At 30.9% G+C, this 22,857-nt stretch overlaps 5 protein-coding genes across 14 annotated transcripts; 2 read left to right on the top strand and 3 right to left on the bottom strand.

The window, feature by feature from the left end:
• Window positions 1-2,146: 2,146 nt before the first annotated feature.
• On the bottom strand, window positions 2,147-6,541 carry LOC140667751 (ubiquitin-conjugating enzyme E2 N). 4 transcript variants are annotated; one of them, XM_072895964.1, is made up of 3 exons: window positions 6,425-6,541; window positions 4,313-4,572; window positions 2,147-3,977 (listed from the first exon to the last, which is right to left on the bottom strand). In XM_072895964.1, exons 2-3 carry the CDS (start codon window positions 4,555-4,557, stop codon window positions 3,767-3,769), a joined length of 456 nt encoding a protein of 151 aa, XP_072752065.1. In that variant the 5' UTR covers window positions 4,558-4,572; window positions 6,425-6,541; the 3' UTR covers window positions 2,147-3,766. The 4 variants fall into 4 exon arrangements, with proteins under 4 accessions (XP_072752065.1, XP_072752063.1, XP_072752062.1 ...); XM_072895962.1 differs by having other exon boundaries at window positions 6,024-6,448; XM_072895961.1 differs by having other exon boundaries at window positions 5,842-6,443.
• Window positions 6,542-6,562: 21 nt separating this feature from the next.
• On the top strand, window positions 6,563-13,054 carry Elp1 (elongator complex protein 1). Its single transcript, XM_072895945.1, has 13 exons — window positions 6,563-6,745; window positions 6,897-7,394; window positions 7,883-8,311; window positions 8,405-8,902; window positions 8,976-9,196; window positions 9,322-9,731; window positions 10,211-11,309; window positions 11,451-11,644; window positions 11,925-12,189; window positions 12,280-12,416; window positions 12,518-12,672; window positions 12,750-12,813; window positions 12,894-13,054. Exons 2-13 carry the CDS (start codon window positions 6,948-6,950, stop codon window positions 12,953-12,955), a joined length of 3,981 nt encoding a protein of 1,326 aa, XP_072752046.1. The 5' UTR covers window positions 6,563-6,745; window positions 6,897-6,947; the 3' UTR covers window positions 12,956-13,054.
• Window positions 13,055-14,118: 1,064 nt separating this feature from the next.
• On the bottom strand, window positions 14,119-17,166 carry LOC140667746 (G2/mitotic-specific cyclin-B). The gene is made up of 5 exons (XM_072895951.1): window positions 16,977-17,166; window positions 15,713-16,309; window positions 15,374-15,613; window positions 14,928-15,046; window positions 14,119-14,835 (listed from the first exon to the last, which is right to left on the bottom strand). Exons 1-5 carry the CDS (start codon window positions 17,004-17,006, stop codon window positions 14,574-14,576), a joined length of 1,248 nt encoding a protein of 415 aa, XP_072752052.1. The 5' UTR covers window positions 17,007-17,166; the 3' UTR covers window positions 14,119-14,573.
• A 194-nt stretch (window positions 17,167-17,360) lies between these two features.
• LOC140667749 (vacuolar protein sorting-associated protein 26C) lies at window positions 17,361-19,521 on the top strand. 3 transcript variants are annotated; one of them, XM_072895960.1, is made up of 7 exons: window positions 17,361-17,522; window positions 17,931-18,078; window positions 18,154-18,297; window positions 18,546-18,938; window positions 19,016-19,112; window positions 19,175-19,300; window positions 19,382-19,521. In XM_072895960.1, the coding sequence occupies exons 2-7, from the start codon at window positions 18,022-18,024 to the stop codon at window positions 19,462-19,464; spliced, it is 900 nt and encodes a 299-aa protein (XP_072752061.1). In that variant the 5' UTR covers window positions 17,361-17,522; window positions 17,931-18,021; the 3' UTR covers window positions 19,465-19,521. The 3 variants fall into 3 exon arrangements, with proteins under 3 accessions (XP_072752061.1, XP_072752058.1, XP_072752060.1); XM_072895957.1 differs by lacking the exon at window positions 17,361-17,522 and adding an exon at window positions 17,666-17,747; XM_072895959.1 differs by lacking the exon at window positions 17,361-17,522 and adding an exon at window positions 17,761-17,861.
• Window positions 19,133-22,826, bottom strand: LOC140667747 (protein mono-ADP-ribosyltransferase PARP16-like). 5 transcript variants are annotated; one of them, XM_072895953.1, is made up of 7 exons: window positions 22,689-22,826; window positions 21,150-21,492; window positions 20,901-21,056; window positions 20,610-20,819; window positions 20,318-20,483; window positions 20,108-20,240; window positions 19,133-20,029 (listed from the first exon to the last, which is right to left on the bottom strand). In XM_072895953.1, exons 2-7 carry the CDS (start codon window positions 21,468-21,470, stop codon window positions 19,870-19,872), a joined length of 1,146 nt encoding a protein of 381 aa, XP_072752054.1. In that variant the 5' UTR covers window positions 21,471-21,492; window positions 22,689-22,826; the 3' UTR covers window positions 19,133-19,869. The 5 variants fall into 5 exon arrangements, with proteins under 5 accessions (XP_072752054.1, XP_072752057.1, XP_072752055.1 ...); XM_072895956.1 differs by lacking the exon at window positions 22,689-22,826 and adding an exon at window positions 22,070-22,112; XM_072895954.1 differs by lacking the exon at window positions 22,689-22,826 and adding an exon at window positions 21,998-22,091.
• Between the last annotated feature and the right edge of the window lie 31 nt (window positions 22,827-22,857).

Raw genomic sequence — 22,857 nt, 5'->3', positions numbered from 1 at the left:
TGTGGCTGATATATTGAAGTATTTATTAAGCGTAAAGTCATATAAGCTTGTTTAATATATTATCTGTTGATATTCTCTATCCATCTGAATTTTTTTCCTTACAATCTTTTTTTCTAGCTTTTCTACGGTTATTAGTGAATTATGTATGAATGAATGTAAAGAAAGAGAAGAGATGTGTAAACTTTTGTTCTCTCTAAATTTAAATAAGTATACACAGTTGTTAAATAAGAGAAAGTTTCGTGCAATTATTTCCAAACATGTACGATATTTGTACGGTCACGCTCATTCTTTAACGAAGGTATGACGGATAATGCCTGATTTATGGTATATATATATATATAAAATATATATACATATATATATTTTATATATATATATATATATATAAAATATATATACATATATATATTTGGTTGATGCAAAGCATGTGTGTTTTATATATCATTAAGCCTTATAAAATAATGAATAATGATCGTGCAGAGTCAGTACGAATGACATATACAAAATTGCCAGTCAGAATCGTTATGAAATAATTGAAACCCAGCCATTTTCTTGTAACAAATAATTATAAAAAAAATAATTATATCTTACACATACATATATGTGTATATATATATATATATATATATATATATATATATATATATATATGTATATATATATATATTTATATTTATATATATAGAGCTTGCGCTGTAGCTTCACCAGTCATGAAACATGCTACAAGATATCATGACTGTCTTTATCAATGTTTGTGAGTGTATAATAAGTTATAAATTATAAGTGAGCTATTGAATGTGTATATGGTATATGCTAGTCCATACTAAGATACAATAAAATGTAATTTTGAATTCAAGTTTAAACGTAGTTATGCATATATATATATATCTCGAATTTTTTTCGTACAAAATGATATGATGATAAAAACGATATAGCATTTCCTCCGTTTTTCTTTTCGTCTTAAAGGTTTTATTTCTTCAAAATATTGATCCGCATGACATATGAAGCAGTGAGGTATATATACATTATGAAGCGTTCATAAAAGCGGTCTAAAATTAATCTAAAACTATTAATATCATGAAAAGTAGAAGCACCGATAAAAGTTGCTCTTTTTCTTATAAAATGTCCTAATTTTTTATCCTTTTATAGTACTGAGTTCATGTTGATATTCTTATCAAAAGTATATCATTCTTTTTCTGATACACTTTTTTACAACAAAAATATTAAATGTGTATTATTATCACTTAAGTCTATAGATATTTTTATGAAAGAAATCCATTTTAATTCCATGCATTCTTTTTGTATTTTATTATTTAATTAATTAAAACAATAGGCTTATACGAGTATACTATGGGTGTTTTTTTATTTATTATATTTAAATACATAAATTAGTCAAATACATAATAAAACATAGGACGTTTTGACAATTACTTTTGTCTCTTCAGCCAATAATAAATTAAATTTAAAATTACAATACTTTGAAACAAAAAGTGATGTCTGAAATATTACCTTGTTCGCCAGTGTCGTGCAGTTGTGTAGACCGTTTTATCGTTTTTTAAGTCAATCTGAGTATGTGAATTTTTTTATTATATTTAAAATTTTTTTTTATATATTAAATTTTTTCGTATATATATATAATCAACATACAAACATCAAATTTATATCTCACATTTTACTATGTATTTGATCAAATTATGTATTTAAATATAATAAATTAAAAAAAACACTTATAATATGCTCGTATAAGCCTTTTCAACAAAACAAGCTTATTAATCATTATTACATTAGTTATTATTTTTTCATATTCTGTTACTACTAACTCAGTAACGTAGAGACTCGTATAAAAAAAAAAATTTTATTTTTAATTAACGGCAATGTATGTTAAGATATTTCCATAAAGCAATTATATAAGTAAACGAGTAGAGAGTACTGATGTGTTCGCGAGATAGAGATATAGTTAATTGATGATGTGAACATGATGTACATTAAAAATTAAACGTACATTACATTAAAATTTTTCTCTTGAATCTTAGTTATTATTTTATGCATGTTAATTATTATGCCATATTAAGCTTCTTTGAAAAATTCTGTAACTGGTACACATGTAATTAATGCATACAATAACTACTCTATATATCCCAAACTCTTAATAATAATCTCTTTATTATTGCAGATTATCTACAATTGTTTTAATCTATTCCCGTGTCCTTAAATTACAAAGACTCTCTGTTGTAATAATTGTTAGGAAAAAAGGTGAGTTTTCTCTCGGGTAGTTTTCTTTTTTCACAAGATATATACTAACTGGTTATATATTTTTTGTTCATACTTGTCACAATATGTGTACATTAGATATAAACTGATATTTTTATCATATCTTATTGAGCCAATGCATTTCTCTTTATGACAAAAGTATATTAAATATAGATTTCTATATCAATATCTGTATCGATATCAATATATGTACTATTTCTTTACCACATTGTTTTGTCACAAAGATATTGTATCTACTATTTCGCTATTTATTTAATTATATGCAATATATGTTAATTTAGATATTTTTTTGCAGATATTCTCGTTACAATTGCTAATTTTACTCATTAGATGAAAAGTATTTATGTATATCTTTTCGTATGTATTTTACACTCATTCATGTAAGCATTCCTTGTAAAACAATTAATTTTATATGTGGGAATTATTATTTTTCCTGTGCAGAAATTTTATATTACGTGTATCTTGATAAATAGAATTTATTTATTGTAAGACACAAAGACTTTTTTTTTCTACTCTTTTTACTTATATTTACACATTAAGCGATTATAATTGGCAATTAGTATTAACATAATAATGGAAGATTTCTATTCACTTATACAGTCAAACTTTTCCGAGTAAAATCCAAAAACATATTTTTTTCTTATATATTTTGAAAACCTAAAAGGTTTTATACAGTATTCTCTATACATCTTGGAATAAAATAATTAGATATTCAAATTTATATTAGATTGAAAAAACCTTTGTAGTTTCTTTAATATATTATCTAAGACATGTGATAAATAATAGCTACATTATTTGTATAATATTGATCAATCTTGTGCCATTCTCTCTCTCTCTCTTTGTCTTTCTATTCTAAATATGCAATAATACTTAAATCTATGTTTTAGACAGAAAGAGAGCGAGAGAGAGAAATATACATATATAACCAGTTAATATATACAATAAAAATTTGTTTCAAGAAGAGAATCAATATGTTAAATAATATAAACCTTTCAATTCCACTTTTAAATAATCTACACTAGGAATAAGGAAAAAAAAAAAAAAAAGGAAATTGCAAATTGCACAAAAGGTTTCGTAGCAATGAGATTTGTATATAGCATATTTTTGCTCAATACAATTTCAAATTTATATGTATATTGTAACACATCTCATCGCGTCTTCTCACAGAGGGGAAACTTTTGCCCCCTCCTCTCTTACAGAAAGAGAGATTCGCAACATTTCAATGTAGGAAGATATTTACGAAGATATTCTTCTAATTTACGAAGATATTCCTCTAATGAGCGATTGAATAAATTCAACAGTGCTTCGCATTTTCCCCAGCAATATAGAAAATATCCATTCTGTTTTACTCTTACAAAACTTTTATTATTTTTTTAGCAAAATTGTGGACACAGGTGCTGGATACGCAATTGGTGCGGGTATGGTGATCAGAAGTCTGGGAAAGGTAGGAATAACGTCGCTTTGCTTTGTCGTGGGCGATCTGACAAGGCTGAGATCAGTTGTCCATAGCGTATCTTCGAGTCCATTCTTTGGCATTACGTATCGCTTCGCTTTCGTTGACCTTCCAAAGTTCAGCTACATCATTTGCCAAAGGATCGTCGGGATTCGGCGCGCTCAGAAGTGCCTGTATAGACAACAAAACTGTTCTAATTTGAAGCGCTGGACTCCATTTGTCCTTGAGAATATCCAAGCAGATCCTGCCCAATCTGTAAATAAAGTGAAATAATTGAAATAAGTTTTTAAACGACATCTCTCTCCCTCTTTCTCTCTCTTTCGAGCAAATTATTTGTCTTTGTCCATTTCATCTCAATCAATGTGTGTTTTAGATATAAATATAACATAAGCAATTTTAGCTATTTGTAGCTTATTGTTGCTATTGTGTAGCTTATCGTTGAAGAGAAAAATTTATATTTATTGGAGATATCTTGCATGTTTATGTGATGTATAAAAAATAAATTATGATTGAGAAATTACTTTCTCGAAGGAAGACAAAATTTGTATGTACACGATAATTAAAGTAAATGTATTTTTTTCTCTTTACCTGTCTATATTTGGATGATATATTTTTGTAATGAATCTAACTTTAGGTGCGGACATTGGATAATCTTCAGGTAGGAACAATTCGAGTTTAAATAGTCCGCCTTCGAACGGCGAATCCTCAGGTCCCGTTACTATTACGTGAAAATACCTAGCGTTTGTGTCATCTGGTACAGCGCTGATACCAGGAACTGGTTCTTGCATTAATCTTTGAGTTTCTTTAATGATCCTCCGTGGTAATGCAGCCATTGTTTATGCAAAGATCTGTGAAAGAAAGAAAATATGTAAACTTATTAAAAGTTAACAGACACAAGAGATAAGTAAAATAAAACATTTTAGTAAAAAAAAATGTTTAATTAAATCTCCTGAAGAAAAGTGTGAAAAATTGATCATGAAATTTATCATCCAATTTATTCATTCTTCAAGTCTTGTGAAAATCTTTTAGGTTCTTCATCTTTTTTGAGTTTACAAAAATCTTTAAAAATGCTTATCAACAATAAAACAGCTTATCTTTTTGTTATTAAAATTTTTTCTATTATCAATAATTCATAGTAACTTAAAACACTTCTCTCTCTCTCTGTCTGATATAATTTCCATAACATAATTTCCAATACAAATTTCGATCCATAATAACGATGAGTTGTATCTTTTAAAATTTAAATGAAACATTTGTGTTATCTGTTTCAAAAAGGATAGAGCCATATTAACAGATGCAATCTTTCTTTTCTCGTTCACATCTCACGTTAAATTACAAACGAGAATAGACGAGAATGTTGACGTAAAAAATCGTCTCGAGCAACATCGTCAGCATCTCTCGCATTCCACATCGAGAATTTTTTCTCACTCACTCTCTCTCTCTCTCTCTCTCTCTCTCCCCTCCTCCCCCCACTCTTTCCTTCTACACAAAACACAATGCTGCACAGTCGCGCCATGCGATCTACAAACCGGATATTCGGATATCTATCTTGGCATATATCGGGGGGAGACACGGAAATCAATAATCTTTTTTTCAACCATTCGCTCGTCGGGGACGAACGGCGGAGTCGGCTGTGAATTGACAACGTTGATGACAGCTTAAGATGCCGCACCGAGAAGAGCACGTACGTACACACGTATAGAACACGTGTGTACGTGTGTGGGGGAGGAGGAGTGGGAGGGGGGGGGGGGGGGCAGGCGCGCGCGAGCGCGCAGCTTGATATTCGTGTGGCTCCCCGAATGTCGAGATCCCCGTGGATGGATTCGTCGACAGAGTGTCGATAAGATCCGGGGGATCCTTTCGCGGGCGACAAATTCGGAAGAACATTAAATGAAAGATCTTTGGCTGGCATTTTTTTTTTCTCGAAAATTGAATACTCTCACACACGCACACACATATATATATATATATATATATATACACAGCAACCGCACATATCCGCATAAACAAAGGAATCATCTGGGAGGAGGGGGAGGCAGGGTGGTTCTCCGGGTCGTCGTTATCGGAGATTTGCACCATGGGCGACATACGGATCGACACGTTTCTACGATACGTACGGATATATATTTCTCTTTCTCTCAGCCCTCTCTCTCTCTCTCTCTCTTTCTCTCCCCGTAAAATCAGCAGTCGCGTTCTCTGAGCACGAGTTGTATGGCAGTTTTTTCCCTCACGGTCGCTTCTCGCAGAAGTCGTCGTCGTCGTTGATTTTTCAACGGTAACGCCACCGTGTTATTCTTACTAGCAAGCAGTCACCACTACCACGGCCGCCGCCGCCGCCGCCGTCGTCGTCGTCGTTGTCGTCGTCGTCGTCGGCCCGACTCTCGGAGTCCCGGAAACCGGCCGGTAGAACTTCACGGGGGCGCGTAACCCGCGATTGCAACTCTCGCGATCGGGAAGGAGCGTATTAATTTAATTTCCACCCGCGGCGTGAACGTGTGTCGCGCGCGGCTACGGTGGTTGGTCGGTTGGCCTGGTCGCGGTGGCCGAGCTTCACAGCCGCTTCATCTTATCGCGCTGCTGATGGCGCTGCTGATCGCCCGCCCGCCCGTCCGTCCGTCCGTCCGGCTGTCAGTTGTCAGTTGATCTGTCAACTCAATCACAATAGTTGGTCGATCACTCTGACCCGGAACCCGGACTTACCACTCGCGCGCGAATCAAGTTCCAATCTCAAGGCGAGATAACAATCACCGCTTGCCGTCTATTGTTTTTTTTTTTTTTTTTTTTTTTTCTATTCGTCGCTCGTTCTATTCGAAGATCGGATCGTCGCCGACACCATCGAGGATCACGAAATCGCGGGACACTAGACTGTCCGCCAACAGTGACATTTGTAAGGCGCTTCAGCGCCGCGTAGCGGGTTGCAAACGAAATACTGGCAATGTTCTTAAAAAAAAGAACAGACTCCCTATCTTTATTTCTCGCATACTTTATACCTGTAATTTCTCATGGTAGATGAGTAATAAGGTTAGTCTCATGCGTTGTAAATAAAATAATATCTAAAAAATATATTCTGTGTCGAGATGTATTTTGTATCTCTTCCACAAAATATCTTTCATATTTTTCTATAATTTTTCCATGTCGAATTATGTTGAAATGTATTTGTTTTTTTTTTTAGATTCAAGGTTATATATCCTAGATACGTGCACGTGAGACGCCGTCTAAAAGCATGAAAAACTTGACAGTTCATCAGCTACGACGCCGGAATGTCGAATTTATGAAAGATATCGCTTTGGCAAACGATCGTGGATCTTTGCAATGTGCCATCGATCCAAATTATCTTAGCTTATATATTCTAGTTGGCAATCAGATCTATACAATATCAATTGAGGATATCAGTGATATTACCAGTATAAATTTTGCTGAATATGAAAATGATAAGGTTGTGGGATTTGAATATTGCGTTGCAATGCAAGAGTTATATTGCGCCTATGAATCCGGTGCTATTGCCAGATTGGATATGTCAGATCGAGCCAATGTTATACACGAGATAGTAATTACATTTAGCGATGGCCTAGAGTGTATGAAACTTAGTCCAGATAATGAGATCATTACGGCTGTAACATGTACAGGAACTGTCATCGTTATGGTGTCTGAGTTTCAAATAATATCAGAGGTAATATGTTATGTACCTTTACAAGATAATTTTATTAAATATTATTTTATATACAAATATATAATAATTTATATAATCCTAGATAGTATGCAATATTTATAAAATATATGAAGTATTTATAATAATTATTTGAATATTTTACAAATATTTATTACAATATTTTATAAATATTTTTGTAATCTTATTGAACAGATCATGAAGATTTATCATAAATATTCAAGCAAATATTTGTTTTTTAATTATATAAAAATATTATATATATAAAATAAATACATGTTATATGAAATAGTTAATCTATATTTTAATAATATGTTAAATATAGTTTTTATAATTTTTTTTTTAATGTATATAATGTAATACATGTATAAAATATTTATATAATATTTCTCAAAAAAAATAGTAAAAATATTTGTGAATATTTATTATAAATGTTGTGTACTTTCTGGGATTTTATAATTATAAAATTATAACATATTACAATATTACAGGTGGATTTATACTCAGAAGACTTTGGAGAGAAGCAATTTGTTACTGTTGGTTGGGGCAAAAAAGAGACTCAGTTCCATGGTTCAGCAGGGAAAGCAGCAGCTAAAGCTAAGCCAGAACAAGTAAACACGAACGAACTCGATGATGGTCGTCCTCGAATCACTTGGCGTGGGGATGGTACTCTATTCGCTGTCAGTTTCCTACATGTTTTAACGAAATTTCGACAGTTTAAAGTATTCGATCGAAAGGGTACCTTATGCTACACCAGCGAACCAACTAACGGATTGGAGGAATGTTTGGCTTGGCGGCCGTTAGGAAATTTAATTGCTGCAACCCAAAGATTGGCCAATAAACATGTAGTTGCACTCTTTGAAAAAAACGGCCTCAAATACACGGATTTTTCACTTCCGTTTGCACCGAATGAAGTAACGGTACACATTAAATATTGAAAGATGCATGTTCTCCAGATTTCTCTGCTTTTTGTATTTTAATTCTTCAAATCTTTCTAAATAGGTATTTTTCAGGTGAAAGATTTACTTTGGTCACCAAATTCAGATGTCTTAGCTGTTATTTGCGAACAGTCAGGAATGTCCAACACAATACTGCAGTTATGGACAGAGAACAATTGTCACTGGTATCTCAAGCAGAGCATTGTTTTTTCTATCGACAGCCCACTGATATATGCAACATGGAGCACTACAGGAAGATACGATCAGAAAGAACTGATTCTTCTAACGTCGAAAGAAATTATGTTTTGCTCTTTCAATTGGTGCGTGACTCATAGTCGAGGCAAGACTGTAGACGACAATACCGTAATTGCCGTTATTGATGGAAACAAAACGCTAGTTACTGGTTTCAGAGACGGAATCGTTCCGCCGCCAATGGCGCATCAATCTTTACAGACTCAAAAACCAGTAAATGCTGTTGCCTTTGCACCAAGTATCAATACATCATTGATAAACAGCAATATGTTCTGCACCATATCGTGTGATAACAATTTAACGTTTTTCAAGCGAATAACGGTAATCACTGTAATATAAACTAATATATTTGTAGAAAATTATTATTGCATATATAATTTATTACATTTTGTAGGATTCTGTTTTACCAGAATACGAAGTTTTACAATCGTGCAACGTCGATTGCTCAACTTTAGACTTAACAGGAATTGACAAATGTATGTTCACCATGCATCATTTTTTATGGCTTGCGGAAGATATTCTATTGTTCTCCGTGACTGTGGGTGAACATAATCTCTTGTGCGTTTTGTCTCCGAACGAAATACATTCTAAAATAAACGGCATTTTGCCGATACGGTATGTAGTTTCTTCTAAATTATATTAAAATAAATATCGTGAATAAATTGTATTACATAACATATACATAAAAAAATCGCACGCATCTAATGAAAAAAGATACATGAACTTAAATTTCTTTATAGGAAATTTTATGCCGTAGATAATTCAATAGAACATATAATTCCTTCTCCCGATGCAGATACGGCTTACATAATAGTAGATTCAGCTGTATTCAAATATACCAAAGATGCAGAAGAACTTGATCCAACAAATATACTCTTAAGGGAGCCATGCTATCAACTGGAAGTTGTAAAAATTGACTCAAAAGACGTTATCATTGCTCTGTCTTGCACAAATTGTTTCTCGATTGACGGAAAAGAAATCACTAAAAATATTACAAGTTTTTATGTGCATTCTGATTTCTTGCTTCTTACGACACAGCAACACACGTTGATTTGCGTTCCCTTAAACGAGACGGGGATGGAACAGCTAAGTAAACACGATTTAACTGTCAAACCTTGGGAAAATGGCAGTAATGAAATATCATTTACAGGTGAATCTTCGTATCTTTGTAACTCCTTTCATGTATATAAAGTGGAACAATAACTTTGTTCACTTGAGAACAATATAATCTCTGCTATTTTTATTTTAATGGAACCACCCTAAAATTTGTATACATAAATCGATATTTTAGACTTTAATTCGATAATTTTACATAAACTATGAAATATCCCGTAAACTATTTAAGTTTTTATCATACCTTTATAACTTTTTATAACGCCAACTATTGCAAGGAAATGAAGAATTGTATAAAAAAATTAGGATGGCTCCATTAAAAAGAAACTAATTTGATCTTTACATCTATACTCAAGATAAAACTAATATTCCTCTTTTTTTCTCTTCAAGAATCAAACAACTTTTATTTAAAACATTTTTTTACTATAATGCAAACTTTTATAGTTTGTAAAACTTTAAATCTTCTATCTTGTACTATTATATTCCTTTCTCTAACTTTTTGATGTATTATTACAGATATCTACATCAGACGAATAGAAAAGGATTCTTATATAATAGCAGCGATATCTCAAAACTCAAAGACAATTTTGCAAATGCCCAGAGGAAATTTAGAATGTATAGAACCAAGAGCATTATCGTTGCACATATTAAAATCTCATCTCAATAATTGCAGTTATCGGACAGTATTTGACATAATGAAGAAACAACGTATAAACTTGAATTTAATTTATGATCACGATCCGAAATTATTTACGGATAACGCGGAAAAATTTGTGGAAGAAATTGCGAAACCAGATTTGTTAAGCCTGTTTCTGTCAGAGTTACAAAACGAAGACGTCACTAACATGATGTATGCGAATTGTTATCCGAATCGTTCTGCACGATCGATCGCGACATCGGAAACCAAAGTTAACAAGGTAAACAAGATCTGTGAATTATTGAGAAGTATTATGGAGAAACGACGTGACGCAGCTGATCTGATACAACCGATATTGGTGAGTTTAGTGAAAAATCATGAGAAGCGAGGATTAGAAGAAGCACTTGGTAAAGTAAAAGAGGTCAAGATATTGGAGGACTCGCACAAGTCAACGCAATCTCCTTCCCCGACATCTGCCGAAGATGCGCTGAAATATTTGCTACATTTTGTAAATATTGATATTTTGTACGATACCGCATTAGGCATGTACGATTTCGAACTGACAATGTTTGTAGCCTCCAAGTCTTCGAAGGATCCCAAGGAATATATTCCGTTCTTAAACAACTTGAAGAAATTAAATGAACATCACATGAAATATTCCATTGATATGCATCTTAAACGTTATGAATCGGCGCTCGAACATATATCCAGAGACTCGACTAAGTTTGAGGAATGTTTCAATTTAGTGCATAATCAGAAATTATATTCAAAAGCAATGAAATTGTTTAAAAAAGGTAATACGGAGTATAAAAAGATTGCTCGAGCTTATGGAGAATTTTTATTAAGTAAAACGAAGTATCGAGAAGCCGGTATAATGTTTTACAGAAGCGGCGATCTCGACAGAGCTTTAAAAGCACTTAGCACGTTAGGTGACAGTTGGGAGGATGCAATCGCGGTATCGAGAGAAATGAAATTAAGGTAAACATGTCATTTTTTTACTTTTATATATTACTTTTATATATTACTTTTATATATTAGATACATTATTTTATTATTATCATAACTGATACAATTATAATGTGCTGTTTTATATTTTATGTAAGAAAATAATTTCTTCAGTTCTACAGATTTACATGAACTTTACGAACGGCTAGTAAAACGTTTAAGAGCAGAACGAAATTATGAAGATGCAGCTACAATATTAAAAGATTATTTAAACGATGCTGAAGAAGCTGTTGCATTATTGTGTGAGGGGAAAATTTGGAAACGTGCCATAAGGATAGCACACGATGTCCAACGCCTAGATCTGTGTGGTTAGTGATTAATCATAGCAAGCAAATTAATATATATGTTTAAATTAATATATAAATTATTAAATTATATATTAAATATTAAATTATACATTAATTTATAATTAATGTATAATTTAATGTTTAATATATAATGTATGTATGTATATAAATTGTGTATGTGTGTGAAACTAAACTTTTAAAAACAAATTTATAACTTGCATAAGAAATGATTTTTAAAATTAAAAAATTTTAATACATTATTGCAGGTATATATACTAACAGTTTTTTTTTGCTTTTACAGAGACACACATTAAACCTGGAGTAACGGAACACGCGGAACATGTAATGTTGCAATTGGATAAATTTAAGGAGGATTTCCTCAGACACAAGTCACGCCTCACATTGGTAAGAGCAGAGATAAAGGCGAGACAAACACGACCGTCTAACGAATTGATTAGTCATGACGAACCGATATTCGGCCAAGAAATTGCGGACTCTCTTAGCGACACGAGTAGCATCGCGGGTTCTGTTTCAAGTAAAAAATCGCGAACATCTACAGCTTCCAGGTGCGTATCTCTATTATATACACGTTTTACAATCTAATAAGATGTAAAATAAGATGTGTACAAATGTATCTTCCTTTTTTTTTTTTTTAGGAGAAGCTATCGATCAAATAAAAATCGTAGAAAGCAAGAGAGGAAGCTTTTAAGTTTAAAGGAGGGTAGTTTGTTTGAAGATTTAGGCCTAATACACGTTCTTTATCAGATTATTACTACTGCGTATAAAAATAGAGGTTTGTTCGCAGAAACAATATGTGATGAATAACATTGCATTATAGAGCATATGATTGGATAGACGTATCGAATATACTAATGATATATTTTTCACTTACAGATGAATGGTTCCGGCTTGTTCAGGCGTTGATACGCTTCGAATTCGATGAATGCGCGGAAAAACTGCACATTGAAGTAAATAACTTCTTCCAATTGGTGGAAAATAGTAAATTAGAAATTTGGGACAAATCAGCTCCTACGAGCTTAGCCGAGGTGGTGAGTAATTATTATAATTAATATTCCTTAACGATTTATGAGAATCGTGCTCTACATATATTTGAACTAATTAATAGGAAAAAATGACAATTTATACACCGGCACAAATTCAAGAAATTACTGCACCTATTAAATTAGTGGGTAAGTGGTCGGATATTACAGTATTAGAACTATATTTCTTTGTATTTCTTTTATGTCTTTTTTTAATTTTTATCTTTCAGAACGATACATAACTTATCCGCCTGAAACTGATGCAGCATCCTGTGTTTTAAATATTTTTTGAAAATTTTTTTAAACAAGTTTAAAACTCCTATTCCGTTGTTTCCTTAATAAATTTAATAGAAATGAACTTAAATAAAATGAAATTTAATGAACATCCAAATTTATGACTCGACCTATTTTGTAAAACAATTTATATTTGTGACATCATAATTCAATAACATCAATTAAGAATTAGGAGTGACTTTGATTATATTAATAAATTTTGAGTAATTTAATCGGCAATTATATAAATTTAATTAGCGGAATTCTGACAAAATTTCTCTAAATAAATTTCTATAATTTATTTCTAATCTTTTTTTCCTATCTATAACAAATAACAAAACTAATAACTCTATTCAATATTAGTAAAATATCACGAATTAATCTGATAAATTATCGCCAAAGTCTTAATGAGAAATATGTTAAAAGTTATGTGTATATAAGAGTAAAGGTATTATTATTATATAATAAGAGGAATTAAGGCAATTCAATTAATTAATTTATGCAAATAAATTGTATTAATTTACAAAGTTATGTATTTACAAATTTTTGTGTATAGTTATAACATATCATTATCATTTTATAATAATTTGTAACTAATAAATGTTAAATATATATATATATATAGCGGCCATTTTTAATTTTGAAATTTTTTTATGCATATATTAAACATTCATTTTTAATTTGGAATTGTTAAAATTTAAATTACTTAACTGACGATGTACAATTTCATCTTTTTTTTTCTTCAAGCAAATATACTTATACAATAATTATTTTATTTACATATTATAGAGGCTATATAGTAATATAACGTATATAATTAAAGTATAAATTTTATATCACCATATTGATAAAAATTTCATAATCTCAAAAAATTTTTATTTCTGATTTTTGCACATAACTTTTATGCAATTTATATAATATTTCAAAGTAGAAAGCAAAATATTTAAATAGTTTTCATATAATTAAGAGACTGTATTTGAGAAAAAAATATGAATATAAAAGCATAAAAAAGTGAGGTACATATTTTAAATACAATCATATGGCGACATTAAAAGTACCTGTATGTGTGTGTGTGTGTATGTATGTGTAGGACGTATATATATCAAAATTAAAATATTTTTATAATCGGCTATGAATAAAAACTAAAAGCTTTATTTAATACTTCATTATAAAAGATTCATTTTATTTTTGCTATACCTAGTTTAACTATGGCAGTCCAAAATAAAGTCCATCAGTGATATCTGACTAAATTTTCATGCTAATCTTAACAAATTTTTGTATACAGATCTCTAAATACGTCCTGTTTTTCGCTACTTTGTGACTAAACGAGAATAGACTCAATAAGAAATTTGTGTATCAAATATCTAATTCATACAATTTTCATCACTTTGTGATAAAGCAAACTTTATTTTGGCTTTTGAAGGACGCGATCTCACTCTTATTCTTATTCTTACTCTCACTCTCACTCTCACTCTCACTCTCTCTCTCTTTCTCATGAACTAAAACGTCCATGGTTAGATCCATTGTATGTTCGATACGACATTTAATATGATATACAAATATCTTATTGAAAATATATCTCACAATAGCATATATAATAAGGTCACAAATAAAAATATAAATTCTATTTTGTTCTATTATAATTCTGTTTCATTGCTTTTTGTTGCAATGGCATGCATAATTGGCGACTTAAGTTCTGGCCGAATACTAATTTTCATATGTTTCACGTTGATGTACTTCTTTCTCACAGCTTGATATTTGCTTGTCTCTGCATTAATTATTATGGCAGCTATATCACGCACTGCAGGTAACACCTCGTCCTTAGAGTAGGTGCTGTAGTATACTAGAGTGTCTGTCCAGATATCTTTGCTTTCGTCTTCCTCATCATTACCAATAATCCTACAAGACGATAATTATTGAAGATAAATATTATCTAATTATCATTAATTATTAATTGATATTTTGTAATGCATGAAGATGCTATTTCTTACAAAAATGCTAGATAGAGTGCCGCTGCAGCAATGAGACTAGGTGGATAATGACACATCTCATAGTGAACCAAGCTTTGTTCAAGAAAATACTTGGCCATGGTATGATGTATAGGGAGTGCCTTTAAAATAAAATAAAATATAATTTATATAGAAAATACTTTTTTCGCCTACGCTTTTACAAGAGAGGGATTTATTTAAAACTCTCGAATTGAGATTAATTTTAATTTTGGTATAAAAATCAGGAAATATCTTTCGTCAGTGCTCTTTGCATAAAAGAAATAGAAAATTCAGTTTTCTATGATACTGATGCAATATTATCTGCATCTGGCTCTTAATAACCCACGAATTATGAATTTATATAGAAAAGCTGTAATATATACAATATCTAATTTATAATACAAGTTTATTAAAATGAAAGTTGCAAAATGTTTCAGTAAATGTGCAACCTTTCCAGCTTTGCTATATCTTCGAAGGAAATGCAGCGGTAACGGTCGGCCGAACGAATAATTTATGGTTTTCACTATGAGCAATTCCATTTTCAATATATTCGACTTGGTATATGCTTGATCTGTGATGTACACAAAGTCACTTATATCCGGCGAATACATTTCTTCGTATTTGCTAGCGAGAAACATAGCTGCCACACCTACCAGTTGCAATTGCTTTCTATCTATGGTTCTGAAAGCCTGCAACAATAAAGCGTGTAACACAGAGGATTGATAGATACTTATACTGATTAAAAAAAGGATAAAATCCATCACCATCTATTGTGACATACTAATTACCTGTAAGAAACGATCGATAATTGCGACTGTGAGGTACAATGTTTCTTGCATTAATCGAAATTGTTGGTGTACTTCGATTAACCAGTCTACCAGCACACTCCTCATCTTAGGGGTGACCTCCTGGCCTGACAGAAATCCTTTTACAATCTGAGTCTGATTTTCTAATGTCCGTAAATATTCGTGTATATCATTGGTATAAATAGAAACTAAAATAGGGTTTCCTTTATCTTGTTCGTCAATATCTTCAAATTTTAATAGGTCCGTCGAAAATGACTGTCTTCCTCTTCGCTTGTGATTGACGGGAGTTGCCGGTATGAGGGCTACATTGGGGACATTATCCGTTTTAGCCGTAACAGAAACAACCGGCTGTACAACTTGCACTGGCTTCTCAGACACATTTGGTTTCACAGCTTGTCGCTTTGGTATTACCACTTTTTTTTTATCCTTTTGCAATAAGCTAGTCCTATCTATGGGCTGTGCACCCCTCAATGTGTTAACTTTGTTACTTATTTCACCTAGTGCCGCCCTTTTTACATTCACTGGTGCTACGATTGAAGATTTTACATTTTTAATATTCTCCTGATTTTTATGGTTCATCTGCAACATGAAAGAAAAATCTTGAAATTTATACAAAAAAATATAATATTCTGAGATTTTTTTTTACGTGGAGAAATAGGTACATATTTTTTCATTCAATGTATATTTTTATTTTGATCATTTTCGGTAAAGAAGTAAAATAATGTATATAAAACTTACGAAAGACAAAAAATTATTTTCGATAAAAAAGCAAAATAACGTATACAACTTATGAGAGACAAAATAATCAGTATTACGAAATAATGAAGGAATAGGAATTTAGAATTTTATGAGTTAGAAATTATTTATATATTTGTATAAAAATAAGATTTTATAAAAATAAAACGATAAAACGATAAAATATTATCAATGGTTGAATTTTAACGTTTTTTGATCGTGAACGTTCCATGCAAATCTCGATCGCCGATGAGCGAAAGTGCGTGAAAAAAAGGAAAAAAATTGCAGGAATCTCGGGAATATAATTTTTAAGAAAATTGGGGAAACTTTTTCCTGGAAAGTCAATGAAGCGGAAGTGGCTCATCGAAACGTGGCAGGTACGTTTAAAAAGAACGCGAAAGGCATTTAAAGATGTCCATATCGATAACTGGCAAAGATAAGTGACCTCCCCGTGGAGGAAATACTTGGGCATTTTTTTCCTAAAAATTGTAAATAAATATTATTTATTCACCGTAACTGCGGTCCGATTTCTTGTCGCCATTGTCAATCACGTTCAGGGCGAGGGAAATTGCTATTTTCGTGACGTTAATATAATAAATGCGACCACCGTCTCCGAGAAGTAAGCAGTAACACAGGTCACAAAACTCCCGAACTTAAAAGTAACGTCTTCCCTCGATTTGAATTTGTTTGCTCGGTGGCGCTCCGGGGTGGGAAGTCAGAGGGGTGACTCCGATAATCTAGAGATCGCGATGGTCGTTTTCGATTGGTCGAGCTTATGCCCGATCCACAAACTTCCGTGCAAGTCTATGCAGCGGACATAACGACTGTGTTCCAAAATTCACTGCCAGTAGCCAGTACTGTCAGCTGTCAGCACATCCTTGTTGTTTACTGAATAGTAAACAAAGATGACAGCCAATGTATAATATTCAGGGTGTCTACTCCCTGGAAAAGAATTTCTAGATTTTATCTGAAAAATCAGAGGATTCTTATGGATTTTTGTTTTAGAATTCAGGCAATTTAAGAAAAAATCCTTTTCTTGTTTGAAGATTACATAAAGGTCACCTGTTTTAATTTCTTAAATGGAACCCCCCATTTTTTATCGCACATTCTTATACATATTCTAATAAAATAATAATATATACAATTCTCTGTGATCTGATATGATGTGTAAAAAACTCGTAGGCCGTAAAGGCAAATTTTTATAATAAAGAAAAATAAAAAATTAATTGAACACAAAAAAAGAAAAAATAATTAAAACAATGATATCTACAAAGATATATCTGTAAATATTATATATATTATGAAAGAGAAATTACTCAATTTTGTTTTATGATTATATATATTTCATTCTTATATTAAACCTAATATATAATTATTTTCACGCAATACGATTTAAGTACGTATATATTTAGTATTTATATTTTTCTTCTGGTCAAGTATAATCTGTCAAATTTGGTTACAACAGCTGATTGCCTGAAGTAACGCGTTGACAGATGATGAGCCGATTCATTTGACAGCTGTATAATTGAAGTGTCACAGAAATTGTCAGAAAAACCATGTCCATCAATATAGATATAAAATTAAAACGTGCGAGTAAAATATATTACGAGGGGGTCAGTTCATTATACGAGTATCATTTTTTTTGTTCGATATTCAGGTCCGAGATCATAATTGAGGTTATGTTGTAGGAAGTGGTAGCTGGTCTAATATTGTTAAAAAGTAATTCGGACGTGAAACATGATGGAATATTTCTTACCATGGAAGGTTCAGTGAATTTGCAGCTTAGCTCAAAAAATGTCGGTATATTCGAAGCATTTTATAATTCAGTTAAGGTTAGTGGTGCATATATTTTTTTTATAATATAAATTTATAATAAATCCTGCAGACTTTTGTTGCTTGCATCACATAATTATTATTTTATGAATCTCAAATAATTAAACCAATTTTTGCAAATTGTATAATACTATAAATAATGCAACGTGACAGCTGTCACTGCTCTCTCTTATTTCTACAGATTATATTTTTCTCTCTCAGCTATAAATCTATAACAGATTCTAAAAAACTTTAATTATTTTTTTAGCCGATACAATTGGTACAATATACATTAGACGTTGCTCCATCTGGGAAAATTCCAAACGGCAAGACAGAAATACCATTTGAATTACCATTAAAGCCAAGAGGCAGTAAATCTCTTTACGAAACATATCACGGTGTCTTTGTAAATATACAGTACTTGATACGCTGTGATATAAAAAGAAGTTTCCTTGCGAAAGATGTGAGCAAATCGCTGGAGTTTATAGTAGAAGATAAACCAAACAGCAAAGTGGAAAAAGAACATAGCAAAATTGTTTTCTTCAAAATAATGCCAGAGTCTCTGCAAAATGCTAGGGATAGAACTAATGTGCCAAAGTTTTGCATTTCGGGAAGATTAGATTCTCTTTATTGCAAACTCTCTGAACCCTTAACAGGAGAGGTATATATAAATTTTTTCTTTTTTTCATATTTTATAATTTGCAATATTGCATTTTTATTATCTGTACTTGTGTATAGGTGATGATTGAACACTGCGAGGCTGTTATAAAGTCCATAGAATTACAATTGGTAAGGGTAGAAACTTGTGGATGTGCAGAAGGATACTCTAGAGACGGTAAGAATAACTAGTCCATATAAAAATTGTGGCAAAAATTTATAAGAGACTGTATTTTACAGCGACAGAGATACAAAATATACAAATCGGCGAAGGCAATGCTTGTACAAATCTTGCTATTCCAATTTACATGATATTTCCAAGATTATTTACATGCCCTACTTTGAGCACAAGCAACTTCAAAGTTGGTAAGAATATTTTCTTGCATCTATTTTACTTTGTTAAAAAATATATAAAAACATAAATTTATACATATTATATTTTTTCAGAATTTGAAGTAAATCTCATCATTTTATTTGAAGACGATTATTTAGTCACCGAGAACTTTCCTATTATACTTTCACGATATTAAAAGGTTATAGAAATAATGTAACATATATGCGTAATATATGTGTGTATATATTATATGTATAAATTTTTATATGATATAAAATATTTACTCTCACTTATTATATTTAAAAAGAATATATAAAAGATAACATTCATGTTCATATATGCACCAGTGGATGTTCATTATAACTAAAGACTTTACATATAAAAGACTCATAAATGTCAAAATTAAAAATCGTGAAAATATTTTATCTGCATATTTAATTGTTTCATACGAGAATAAAAAAATTTGCTTTTCTTAGTATTTCTTAGTACTAAAAATCTTGGCAGATATAAAGCCTAATTTCTGAGGATATGATACTTATAACCTTTTTCCCTTTATTTCAAGACTAATTAATATTGCAATAATGCTTGCATTCTCATTATTTTAATCGAATCCTGCTTTCTGGATAAACAACCTATAATATTTCTCTACTTGTTTATTCTGTGTCAATCCAACCGAAGCTAACAGTACGACGTAGCCGAGCACAAACGTCAATAATTTATGTTGCTTGAACCATACCAGTAATCCTGAACTATTAGCAGTACTAAAATAATAAAATATTTATAGTAACGATTGTGTAATCAACAAAGAAGCTTCAACTAATGTTATTTTATAAGTTTACCTAGCTGAATAAAGATCTTGGGCGTAGACAAGCAGATAGCGTATCCTTACTAAATCACTATTTGTCACTACAAAATATTTGTCTGGTATTCTTCCACCAATTGAATCACTTAATGTATTTTGTGCACTATCCCCTAAAATGTAATACTAATTGCAACAATTTTACTCTTAAAGTTTAATACTGTCAGCCACAGGCATATTGTATACTTACTTGAATCACCTCTCTTTATATCAGGATGATTGATAAGCTCGCAGAGAGCTATACAACTTATCTCGCTTCCAAGAAGACTACCTCCCCATCCATAGCCCACGGGACTGTAGGATAAACTCACTCCTAATTCGCTCGAGAGATATATTCCTTTGCCAAATTGTGATCTCTGAAAAAATAACATGTATGTAAAATATAAGATTATTTAAAAATGCCCATTAAAATTTTTCTTATTATAATTTTCATATAATAGAGAACAAATATTTTAATTCAATAATATCAATATTTATTATACTTTGCACATATTTTGTTGTAAACCATAATGCATGATGGAATGGAAATTTTCCAAACGACTACCATGGTACGCATAAAATGTTGAATGACCTTTAGCACTCGACTTCCACCTCTCTTCTGTTGAAGATTGCTTTGCACTTGCTACTTGAAATATAAGATTTGGAGCTGTAACTGGCACCTCCAGTGGTACTTTCCTCAATATTGAATCATACTGTAATATAAGAATTTAAAACCTTACACTATAACATATCCTTTTTGAAATTTTGTCATAAATAATAACATGTCAACTTACACATTCTTTCTGCACACTCTTGATGTGTGGATCCCTTAATCGTAGCAATACCCAATATAATAATTCTATTATTTCACCATAATTCTCATATACATTAGCTTCATTGAGTTCTTTGCAGATCAAGGATAAAGGAGGAACTGATTCTATAGCTCTCCTCTGCAGAGAAAATACCATGTTGAACAATAAAATAAATTATGTAAATTATATGCATGTTGTACATGAACATCAGACTTTGAATTTTTAATATACCAAGGCTTCAATATCCTTGCACTCGTTCTTAATGTACATAGGTGGAAATGGCTTTAAACAACTGTCGTAACGATAAGTATTGGATGCTGCCACGAAAAGAGACCATTTCAAATCAGCAGCTTTTGGATCTTTTTCCAATAAATGTTTCAATGATAATATTTTCCTTGCCAGATCTTCATCAGTTATACTGTGATCTACTCGAGATGTACATAATATATCTAAGCCTGTCTTTGTTACGTTTTTGTCCTTTGGAATTTCATATTGTTTCTGCTTTGTTTTTATGTCTTTAGATGCTTCACTATCTTTATCAAGATTTGCCATTATCGTTTATTTACCATTATATCTGTGCAAATCAAATAATAAAGTAAAAGTATAATAACATGTACATCTGTATAAAACAATAATTTATGTGTTGAAGGAAAATATATGCATAATGCAAGAAAATTATATACTATATTATTGATATAAATTAATAACATACATAATAAAATTTAAAAATCAAATCAATTGGATCTATTATTTTTCAATAAAAATAATAATATTTTATATTATTATGATATATCAAGTTATAATAAAAATTAAAATTATATATGTAGTCTTTAAAGTAATAACATGATTTTAGCATCAATTATATTAGAGAAGAAAATATATAATGCAAAAAAAAATTATTGTTTTACTTAATTTTAATATTTCCAAATTTTCTGAAAAAAAAAAATTATCTCAAAAATAAGAAAAATACAATCACAATTCTAAACATATGTCATTAAAAAGACAGTTACTATACAGTGACAAAGTAGTGTAATTATTTTTCTCTCGCGTGATTGAGGAAAAAAATAGTTCTCACTAACATATTTCAATAATGACACAAATAATTCAATCGTAGTAAATGGCTAAATTATTTAAAAAAAGTGCATGTTTACATTATGAAAACAAATATAACCTCTCCGATAGAAAGAGAAAAACATAATTTTTCTAGGGACATTTATTTGCCTAGGGACATTTAATCATATATTTATCTAGTAATTTGTCGTTATCATATGTAGATAAAGGGATTTAATTATAGAAATTCATGTAGATCAAATCATTTAATTATAAAAATTCATGTAGATCACGATATATCATTTTCATATATTGACAGGATAAAATTTTGACAAGCTTGACAGTTTAACAATAATCACAATTATAAAAAAATGATAACATTTGCAAATATTTCAAGATTTAAATGTTGGAAAAAGTGAACAAAATTATAAATGTTATAACTTGTTTTAATAGCCAAAAAAATATTTGATAAAACGCTGTAATTTTTAATTTTAAAGAATGAAAATTCTCTACAGATCAAATAATGAAATTAACATTCCGGATCATTAATAAAAAGGTAAATTTCAATTGTGATTTTCATTCATTCATTAAAGATGCGAAAATATTTAAAATATTAATCCTCTTTCTTTTCCTTTCCATGATTACGATCGCAAGATGATATAAATGGATTTGTCATGTCTTTGCAATATTATTAATATCTGATGTGCAATATATACTTACGATGTCAAGCATACATTTTCCGGTGCTTGATTTACCTTACCGTACACACTAGAAACCAAATTAGCGTCAATGAATCGTGCATGTGAGGATTGTCTGTTTTTCTTTTTTTCCAAGATGGATTTATTATTTTCGTCTTACGAGAAATTTGTCATAAGAAAATAACGAACAT

Source organism: Anoplolepis gracilipes, chromosome 7 (genome assembly GCF_047496725.1).
Source record: "Anoplolepis gracilipes chromosome 7, ASM4749672v1, whole genome shotgun sequence".
In the NCBI taxonomy this organism is placed as follows: Eukaryota; Metazoa; Arthropoda; class Insecta; order Hymenoptera; family Formicidae; genus Anoplolepis; species Anoplolepis gracilipes.
Note: the sequence above shows the minus strand (reverse complement) of the source record. Positions and strands in the feature narration are given on the sequence as shown.